The sequence below is a fragment of the Poecilia latipinna genome, unplaced genomic scaffold, assembly GCF_001443285.1.
Source record: "Poecilia latipinna isolate Pla-1442-1.1 unplaced genomic scaffold, P_latipinna-1.0 Scaffold5473, whole genome shotgun sequence".
Taxonomy (NCBI): domain Eukaryota; kingdom Metazoa; phylum Chordata; class Actinopteri; order Cyprinodontiformes; family Poeciliidae; genus Poecilia; species Poecilia latipinna.
Window position 1 is genome coordinate 1 of NW_015118089.1, and position 10,619 is coordinate 10,619.

Consider the following 10,619-nt stretch of genomic DNA (forward strand, 5'->3'; position numbering starts at 1 on the left):
TTTTTTGCTTCTGTTTTTTCACTCAGAGTATAGGTAAAACCACAAGACTTTACACCTCCCCCCCCCCCCCCATCGTCAACAAAAGTTTTCTAAGGTTTCTTTCTCGAAAAACTAAGACTGGCCCCTGACCAGAAAAGGGAACAGTTATGTGGCCCTCGCAGGAAAAAGTTTGAGGACCCCTGGTCTAAGCTATATTTTTGTCTGGTATTGTCTTGATGTTTTTTTCTAAAGACCACAGAAGCAACATCCCTTTTAAATGCAGCATTGTGAGAAAAGATTGAGGGTTTGAAACTGTGACATTACTGAGAAGTCACAGAAACTGATGGGTCTGGTTATTATCTTGCAACTTGTTCAGTCTAAAGCGTTTGTGGGACTCTTGCTGCCACGGCTGATTAGCTGATGCGTATTAAGTGACTAAAATCGAAGATGAGGTCATGACTCCAGCAAAGCAGCACGTATTTATTCTCTCTTCAACAGATAGCGATGCTGATCAAGGAGCAGATTAACTGGGAGAATGCCTCATTTTAATAACCTCCACAATAACCTGCTGACCATCACCAACCAGGATGAACAGAGCTGGATCCAGGAGAGAGCTGAGGCTTAAAATCATTTCATCTGGTTGGTGCTGCACTAAAACCGCCCTCTGGATTTCTGATGTCAGTGACGAGGGAGTCAGTAATTGTGTCTCAGATGAGCTGATGGATGACTGGAGCCATGAAGGCAGACAGAGAGAGTCCATGGCTTCATTGAATGGAAAATAATGCAACAGATCAATTTAATTTATTCTTAAAAAACAAAAAAATGAATAAAAGGAATAATACTAAAGATACAAACTGTTTTAGATTGAAACAGGTGTTGGTCATGTACCTAAGATATGTTCTTCTTTGGTGCTTTGTCATTCTTGCTATTTAATATATTCTTGTGCAAAAATACAGATCACCTGATTTCACTGATTTGTGTTAATGTGCGTACCGTACTTTTAATGTCTTGTCGGATGTGAACGTTTTGAAAACAGATACAACCCACAGTGCTTTATGAAAAGCAAAAAAAAAAAACCTTTTAACTTTATTATGAAGACAATACATGTTTTTACACCACAAACGTCCAGCTGGAGGAGATACTAAAAACGGCCAAACAAAACAGTGGAAATCACATATAGGGTATTTTCATAAAACGCTATTGAAATATAAAAGGAAAATACAATAAAAAGAAATAAAAAAATACCTAGCATGGAAGCTCATACTTAAAATTCATTCACCTGCTCCATTTTTTATAGTGACATTTTGAGATTATAATAATCCAGCACCATCAAGATAAGCATAACATTCATGAATATGTAATAGTTAACTGAAAACGCATGCATTTGTTCGGCTGGTTCATCAGAGTGCTGCAACAGTACAACAAAATCACAATGATTTTAATTAACATCTTAGTTAGGAAAACTCTCCTCTGTTCCATTTCTTACTTCAGATGGCAAACTTTATGGATCTGAAACAAAAAAAGGAACAATAAATGATATGAAGTGTGGAAGGTTTAAGAATAAAACTTTAATACTATGCTGTCATAATCCTGATGGTTTGTTTACAAGTATGCAACCGAGATATGGAGAGAAGACAAGTGTACAGAATGACCAAGGGCCAAAGTGACCTGAAGGCTAAAATAATACAACAGGATCCTTTAAACTCCACCAGAATATTTAATAAGAATAAACAGGAAAACTTCACTCGCTAAGTCTAAATTCACATCAGTGTAGTCAGATTTATTTTCCACATCCTAATGATATTATTATTATTATTATTATTATTATTATTATTATTATTATTATTATTATTATTATTATTATTATTATTACAGAACCTGTAGTAGTCAGCTCTGGTTCTAACGTCCCACATTCAGTGAACTTACCTTTCATTTTGAGCAGGATGCGAGGTTTGACTTTCTTGTCCTCATTCACTCTTTGATCTGAAAGGATTACATTTTTATTTTACTAAAAGTCATTTATTTTAAATACACAGTCATCCTTTATGAATCAGTTTATACTCCTACCATTGACCGGATTTTCTGATTGTCTCATAAACGGCAGAATCACCTACAGGGTGGAAATGAAGACAGTGACAAACCACAATGTCTCTAATTTAGCCTCTAAATGGCTCCAGCATGATTATTATGTTGGATACATGTGTTATGCATATATATTCATTAGTGTGTTTTAGCATTTATTTAGCATAAGACCCATTTATCCAATAAATACTACATTGTGAGGACCCTCTGCTGATTATGGGGCTGAAAGCACGGGCCACATATCAGATGCTGGTTTTGGGTTAGGGGTTCGGTTTAGGACTAAACTGTGAGCTGAGTTTAGGGTTGTACTGAAGAAATGAATGGACGCACATGAATATATAAAGACATTATTATTACAGCGAAAGCAGCAGTGGATTGTTAATAATTATTGAAACTTTAGTGAGGACTGCCCTTGAAGGAGAGACGAGTATATCTGGTTTGGCGTTTCATCCTGTTGATGAGGAGCTGTGCCTGAGGTCTCGGTTCTGTGACACTTAGAAAGCCTGAAATATATAAATATATATATTTACACATTTAATTTAGGAAAACAGTCATTTTGCTTATACATTTTTCAAACTTAAAGATCTTTCCAGCATTACTCTGTAGTAAAATGCAAAAACGAAAGAAAGGTTTGCTTACCTGTTGCGTAAAATTGCTGCAGAAGAGACTGAAAGTTAATATACCACATAAAGAGATTGTGGACAAAAAAATACATAACTTCATACAGAACAAGTAAGATAATGACTGTGTTGACATTCAAGAACAGGCAGAAAACATTTGTAATGTACCGACCCAACACAATGACGAGGAGGACAGTCAGCAGGAAACCAACAACTAGTCCAATAATCAGCGACTCCGGAAGAGAAGAACTTGATGCTGTCAAGAAAATAAAGAATATGTTTCAAAGAGAACATGATTTTTAGATGGCAAAAAGAAAAAAAGAGTTCACATGCATATAAAAGCGTGAGCTTCTTTCATATTATAATCAGACAAGCAGCTTTGTCTTATTGCTGCCTGTTTTTGGTTCTCCTGTAAAAGTCTTTGCAGTAAAATTAAAGTTAAAGCTACAGGCAAAGCAGAAACAGCTAAGAAACAAAACGGAGGCACAAATTAGAGTTACACATTTTTATTCAATGTCAAAGTGGAAGGCGATGAAAAACATTTAAAGTACATTCATAAAACCCACCTTTCACTGCCACCCAGCTCTGTGGAGACGCCTTTCCTGAATGTTCACACCTGTAGAAACCTTCGTCTGAAGCCGACGCTGCAGGGATACTCAGCTCTCCTCTGACTGTGTTCTGGATAAGTTTATCATTTTTGTAGAATCCCACAGTGGACGTGAAGTTCCCTGTCCTCAGTTCGCAGCCAAGAGTGACAGGATCTCCCTCATTAACGGGATGTACAGGACTCACCAGGATTAAATCACCATCTGGAAAATAGCAGACCTTTATGTAAGACGGAGATCATTGTATTAAAAACTATTGAGAATATTTGATAATTTATAATGTACAGTGTCATCTATTTTTTAATTATCTAAAATTTCAAGATGCAAATTTCTTCTTTTACTCAATTACAACATTTCTAAGTTAGGACTATGAACAAGTGAGGAAATATTACAATTTATATTAAATCAAAACAAGAAATAAAGAAAACAAACCATGTATTGTGATGTTAACTGCATTGCTGCACCCCTCTGATTCAGACTCACACCAGTACACTGCAGTAGAGTGCCGGTAAGCTATCATTTCTGTTGTGAATCCATTTACTTTCTCGGAGTAGCTGTATAGTGAAGACCAGGCATAAATTCTGCTAGGAGTCATCACTCTCCACTCAGTAGAGTTTCCTCCACAGTTCAGAGTCACAGACTCAGAGGTGAAGTGTTGCTCTCTGTCAGGACTCACTGAGAGAGACGCTGCTGGATGAGGATCTGAAAAACAACATTAATTCAAAAATGCTATTATAGCATGCAACACTTACTTTACATGCTTTTGTCACAGTGAACTAAATTGCATAGAAAATATTGCCGATATGCAATATGTTCATCTTAAACCAAAATCTGTCAATTGTATTTTTAAACATGTTTTACTTGGACTGAGTGTTCTCTAAACTGAGTGAATGTAGAACATGTGGATGAAAAGAAGCAAGACTGACCTGCAGACCAGACAAACTTTGGTTCACTGTAATCAGTCAAATGCTCTGGGTTTCCTCTTCCAGCTCTACATGCAAACCCTGCTGTTTGTTTCTGTCCATGAATGATGAAGGAGTTCTCTACAGTCCCTTTGATAGTGCCAGGCAGGTTTTCAAACCTGTATCCACTGGGAAAGTAAAAACTCCTACGTCTGCGTGCAGCAAACTCCATAATAGGTAATAAATCAGGAACAGCTTTATACCAGTAGAACCTCCATCCTGCAGATGGATGTTCCACCTCACAGCTCAGAGTCACTGAGGCTCCAGGACTCAGCCATGATGGAGACACAGTGAGGACTGGCGTTGGTGCTGTTGAAGAAAGTTTCTCAGTAACAGAAGAATTTAAATGAGTGATCTAGTTTAACATAAAAAAACAATGTTACTTGACTTACACGAAGCATATCTCCTCGTAAAGGGAGCGCTCCACCAAGTGACATTCTGTGGCTCACTCTTCCTCCTGCCTCTACACCAGTAGTACTTAGAAAATGAATAATCTAAACTAAGTATGTCATTTTGGGTTGATGGTGCATCCCCACTGGATGAAATCCATTCAAAAACCCAATCTGTAGGTTGTCCCTGGATCTGACATCTCAGAGTGACCTTCTCACCATAGTACATCATAGGCCAGTTTGGCTGCTGAGTCACAACAGGTCTCTGTTTGTCTGTCGCTGTTCCAAATTAAAGGAAAAAATTGATAAGGATTATTTTCTGTATGAACCTCAAAAATCGATGTACTAACTCATTGAAACACCTACCAGGTATGTCGACAGTAACTGACTGACTGGACTCTGTGTAGTAAACTGGGCGTCCTCTTCCTGCTCTGCAGAAATACAATCCATTCTCTGACGTAACGAGTTCTCCGTTTGTATCAGATTTCAGTTCCACAGGTTTAGAGGCGATCTCGACTCTGTACCAGTAGTAAGTCCAACTAGATGATGATGATGAAGATGGTTTAACAGAACAGGTTAGGGTCACAGTGCCCCCTGCTGAGTCTCTGTCAGGAATAATTTGAGCCTTCGGTCTCTGCTCTGTTGAGATAAAGAGGTAAACTATTGTTAAAAAAGAACAAAAAGAACAAAAATAAACACTAAAAAACACTGCAGCTGCAAATTAAACATCAGTTTCTTAATGACATTGAAATAAATGCTTTCAACTATCAAACTCAATATTCTTAGTGTTTAAACTAATAGGCTCGTTAAGTGTTGTAGGAACAAAACTGACATTCACTCTGTATTTAAAAAAAAATAATTCAAGGGTCCTGCTACACCACTCCAGACTGTTGTCCAAACTGATATTTATTTCCTAAATTTTTGATTAAAAGAAAAATCTACAAGGTTTTCCTTTAGTCTGAAATGTAAGGCACTCTCAAACAATTTTCGTGAGACATTTCTGAATATTTGTCAACTGTCATCCTTCCATTTATGCAGAAAAACTTCTCCAAAGTAGACAGCTTCTTCCAGCATGCTTGATGAAAAGGTTATTGTTTGTGAGATGAGCAGTCCACAATGGTATTTCTCATGTTCATGGCACTCTGTAAGGAATGCTTTGGCAAAATTCAACAATGCTACTATGTTCATCAAGCCACACTTCCACAAAGACCAAATCGACAGAAGGTTTTAGCAATGGTTTGGTTAAGATGGGAGGATTGGATTCTTGGTGATCTTTCTCACCAGGATGTGCCCAGTTTATTTGGACAGGTGTAAGAAGACTCTTGTCTCATTTGAAGTCACTCACCAAAAGTCTTCAGACAAGCAAGAGTTTGTTAACACTGCACTGAAATACTACATTCGTACTACAATTAAAAGGTAGAATTGTGTTCTTGCGCTGCAGCAAAACAACATTTCGAGGTCTGTCTATAAATAATATCTTTTTTATAACAGTAAGTACAGATGAAACCAAAAAGGTCTATGTTTTACACTATAATGAAAATAATGGGATCTGGGTCAAGATGAATTTTATTCCCACCAGAAACTGTGACTGTCGTGATGTCGCTCCACTCGGTCGATGAATACAGATCCTGCTTGTTTCTCCCCAAACACCTGTAGTTCCCACTGCTGGACTCAGATGCATCAACAATTCGGTATTCATTCGTTGGTAATGTATCTGATATTGGCTTGCTCCATTCATAAACCCATTCGTTGTTTCTACCTCCAGAAATCTCACATCTAACAGTGATCGTCTCTCCAGAGTAAATCACGGGCCAGTCAGGCTCCAGAGAAACAGAAGCCATATTGGAAACTGTGAAAACACAATACAGGTGAGAAAAAAGTGGTGAATTGTTAAAGATTAGTCATGGATCATGCTAACAGCCATGAACGTCACCATAACTACCTCTTTTCTCAATGGTGATCCGATGACTTTCTTCAGTGAAGAAGACTGGACTTCCTCTTCCTCCCTGACAGTAGTACACTCCTCCCTGAGAGATACTGATGACATTTTCTGATTTTCCTTCGTCAACGGTCTGAACTTCAGAAATGTTGCCAGTGTGTCTGAACCAGTAGTATTTCCACTCAGTCGGATTGTCCACAGAGCAGGTGAGAGTTAAGTTGCCCCCTACTGGTATGAGTCTTTTATCGGCCCTCACCGTGGGTCTTGGTTTATCTGTGGTTTATTTGTGGTGAGAATAAAGCATCATTTGCTGAAAAAATTACCAAAAGACACAAAAAAACAAAAATAAGTACTTACCTGATACTCTCAGATGGTATGTTTGGCTCCACTCGGTTGAGGAAAATGGATCTGCTCTCCCCCTACACCAGAAGTCACCACTGGAGAAAACAGAGGCTCTAATATGAACTGTTCTCTCTCTTGATGGCGGCTTTGAAGTTGTTGTTCTCCACTCGTATTCCCACTTAGAGTTTCCTCCTCCCTTTATCTCACAGCTCATGGATATTGCCTCACCGCTGTATATCTGACTCCAGTCATGTTGCAAAGCAACATTTGCCTGGTTGGACACTGATTATGGTTTGAGTACAGAAAAAAAATTAAGCTGTGAATGCCAAACAACACTGTTCAGCTCATGTTCTTTTCTTCATGTTGTGAAACTCACATGTGTTCTCAATGTAGAACATTTCACTGGGCTCAGTCAAGAAATCTGGGCTTCCTCTTCTTCCTCTGCACCAGTAGATGCCTCCACGGTGGATGTTGATGGTGTTTTTGACAACATTGCTTTCAATCTGGCCTTCAGAGAATATGTGCCTGAACCAGTCATACTTCCATCCGGCAGAGTCTTGAACTGAACAGGTAAGTTCAGTCGGTCTGTCCTCTGAAATGGTCTTCCTGTCTGCAGTCACAGTAGCTGTAGGCCTGTTGGCTGATTTATTTAAAAGCAGTTTTGTTTTACATTATTATTATTATAGATATTTAAAAAAAAACAGCATCAAAAAATTATGTTTAGGCTGCATACTTAATTCATTATTTTACATTATTTATATGTATAAACGTTAAATAAAAGTCAGAATTTGTGAATTCATTAGTATTTCACCGAGAGAAATAAGTAGTTGATCCTCAAACAAGATGTGAGTAACTGGTGGTAAAACCCTAGCGTTACCAAGTTTCCAGAAATCTCAGGAGGGATTTCAGTCCACTCCTCTTTACTCTATACTCTCTCATTTCTGAAAGTTCAAAGGTTTCTTTGGATAGGTGACGTCGCAAAAGGAAAATATGCTTAAGATGTGCTTTAACCCTCCTGCAGTCCTAGTTTGACACTAAGGAAGAGAACAGCAGATGTCTCGGTCAGACAACGGTCAGAAGTGACAAGAGTATATCCCCAAAACTACAAGAAAAGAAAAACTTTGTACGAGAGGAAAATATTTATTATCCAAAGTTGGGCCTCCATTTAGCTGAAATGTACAAAATTATGACAATCGTGCCAATCATGAAAATGCATATTAATGTTAGGATGCATATATTTTCAAATATGAGTAAAGAAATAAGAAATTATCCCATTCTGGCATTTAGCCAATAATATGTGATCATTGTAAGCAGAACAGGCACTGCCTACTGGCCTACTCGCAAAAAGTGCATGTCTATCTCAGAGCATGTTTACTTTAAGACATCTTAGAATGATTTATCTCCTTTATGTTTCCATGGAAACCCTAGAGTTGAGAACAGCTTAACAGAAATAACCCAACTATGACACCTTCTGGTCAGGCAGGAAGCTGGCTTCTTATCGTCCTAGTCGTATTTTGTGACTGTCAAACAGTCACAGTTCTGTTTTTGTGTTAAGCTCCAGATTTTTAGCAAACATTCAGACGACATCAAATAGGAAAGAGATGTTCACAATCGTTTTATCTCAAACAATCTTTTTTTCTAACAGTATTCGAAGATGTTGCAGAGGTTATTTAGTGGAGTTGAGAAACAATTTGAATTAAGAAGAAAATGATATTGCAGAGGATGTGTGCAAACAGCATGCAATGTTTTCATTACCTGCTCAAGCTCTACAGCTTGAGCATTTCTGCTTTTTTTTTTTGTCACTTCTGTAAAAGACTTAGCTGTGCAACTCGGTCTGCAACTACCCAAAGTGACTTCACTGTGGTCAGTTCAACAGCAGCAGAAAAGCTGATACTATCTATGAGTGCTGGAACATGGCCGCATATGCTCCCCCTCCAGACCCGCCTCTAAGCGAAGGTCTTGAGTCAACAATACCATTCAAGGAAAAATGCATATATGTAGGTAATGTATGTATGTCCCCTCCCACCCTCAACACTGACATCATCCTGCTCAAATGAATGTTGGATCCAACATTCATTCCAAATGAATGTTGGATCCAACATACGAAATGTTGAAGTTCATAACTTCAACATTTCCAACATGAAATTTACAAATGAAATCATCAAACAGGATGCAGACTTCCCAGGTTAAGGAAACTTCAAGCAAGACAACTCAAACTGCACTCTCTATCCAAACTCTATGTCAGATGCCTAAGCTTGTGATGCTTCTGATGCCAAACCCGACTGCAGAGACGGTAACGTGAACATACCTGCCACAGAAAGCGTGATGTTGTTACTCTGCTTGATGAACCCTGGCGAGTCCTTATGATAAGCGGAGCACTGGTATCGCCCGCTCAGGTCGGTCGTTAGGTCGAGTTGAAGGAACTTTGAAACATCTGACTTGGAGACAATGTGTTGACCGTTTCGATGGAATAGGTAGCGCCAGTTAGAGTCGTATCCTGCTGTCATGTTGCATGTGAAGGTAACAGACTCTCCAAGAAATAAAGTGGATGAACTGGGGTCATGGGTCAACTGAACATCTAGATTAAACAACAAAAAACACAAGATGTAAACAATGAATGCTAGGCTACTTGTGTTATGCCAAAACATATTCAACTGGAAAAGGTTTAAGAGTAAAATTAGTGTGAAGATCCAGAGTAACAGATAAAAAAAAGACGTTACGTCACCTTGTGCATGTCCAAAATTGAAGACCATATGCAGCACTAAAAAGCAGATTTTAGACATTAAACATCATAACTTACTGAGACATATTATACATTTGATAAACACACTGCCATTTCAGCCATACACACATACACACACACACAAATTGTACTCACAAAGTAAAGTCACCCAACAGAGTGAGGTTTTCCCCATCCTAACCTACAAGATCTGACTTGTTCTGTATGAGCGTGAGTGGAGAAGGACAAGCAGAGAGTACAAGTTTAATGAAAATGGGGAACTGAGACGGTACATATCTTCATTTAGTGTCACAGTCCAACCCTCCTTCTACTTCCTTCCTTTGAAACACTGACCACATGAAGCTGTTCTACCACAAAAATAGAAAAAGAGTGTCCTCTTGTCACATGCAACCATCTTCTAACACTTACTGGCTCCCTGATGGCGTTTAAGTTTGCACTAAATGCTTGCAACTCTGTCAGAGAGTCTGAATAATGTTCTCCATTCCCTTCTGGGCCCACAGATCAAGTAAAAATTTCAATTAAAATGTTTTCCTTTTGCAAGAATTACATCTGCAGAGAAGTAAGAATGTGCTATTGTAAAGAAAAAGACAAAAATATCTTTAGGACACACGCTTCCTTGATGCATGAGGAACTCACAGAATAGAAAAACTTCAACCTTTTAGTCACTATTTATGTAATGTATCGGTAAAATAAAGATCAAATACCAGCTTTGTTTATAGTGATTTTGAAAAGCTATGACTCAAAAGCAAAAAAACAAACAAAAAAACTAGAACGCCTCTGCACACAATCGCTCGTACACACAGTCATGCATAAACACAAATGAGCCATCTGTATTTTATTAATACAACATCTCAATTTTGATTCCAGATCAAACTTTGATTTAATGAGCATTCATGACGATTTCTCCAGATATCATCTAACCACCTTCCTTTTTTTTTCTTCATGACAAAAAAGTAAATAG

General features: G+C 38.2%; 1 protein-coding gene across 1 annotated transcript; it reads right to left on the reverse strand.

The window, feature by feature from the left end:
• Positions 1-864: 864 nt before the first annotated feature.
• LOC106943559 (uncharacterized) lies at positions 865-9,912 on the reverse strand. Its single transcript, XM_015026865.1, has 18 exons — positions 9,797-9,912; positions 9,644-9,679; positions 9,227-9,496; positions 7,295-7,558; positions 6,934-7,200; positions 6,580-6,849; positions 6,214-6,486; positions 5,004-5,276; positions 4,641-4,916; positions 4,213-4,557; positions 3,719-3,988; positions 3,248-3,490; positions 2,854-2,937; positions 2,701-2,716; positions 2,473-2,564; positions 2,047-2,089; positions 1,906-1,962; positions 865-1,488 (listed from the first exon to the last, which is right to left on the reverse strand). Coding segments are annotated over exons 1-17 (3,060 nt in total). The 5' UTR covers positions 9,834-9,912; the 3' UTR covers positions 865-1,488; positions 1,906-1,961.
• Between the last annotated feature and the right edge of the window lie 707 nt (positions 9,913-10,619).

Coding starts and splice junctions, on each gene's coding strand:
- LOC106943559 (XM_015026865.1), bottom strand. CDS start 9,833: ATGGGGAAAACCTCACTCTGTTGGGTGACTTTACTTT. Junction 9,680..9,796: donor CTGTTGGGTGACTTTACTTT/GTGAGTACAATT, acceptor TCTGCTTTTTAG/TGCTGCATATGGTCTTCAAT. Junction 9,497..9,643: donor CAATTTTGGACATGCACAAG/GTGACGTAACGT, acceptor TGTTTAATCTAG/ATGTTCAGTTGACCCATGAC.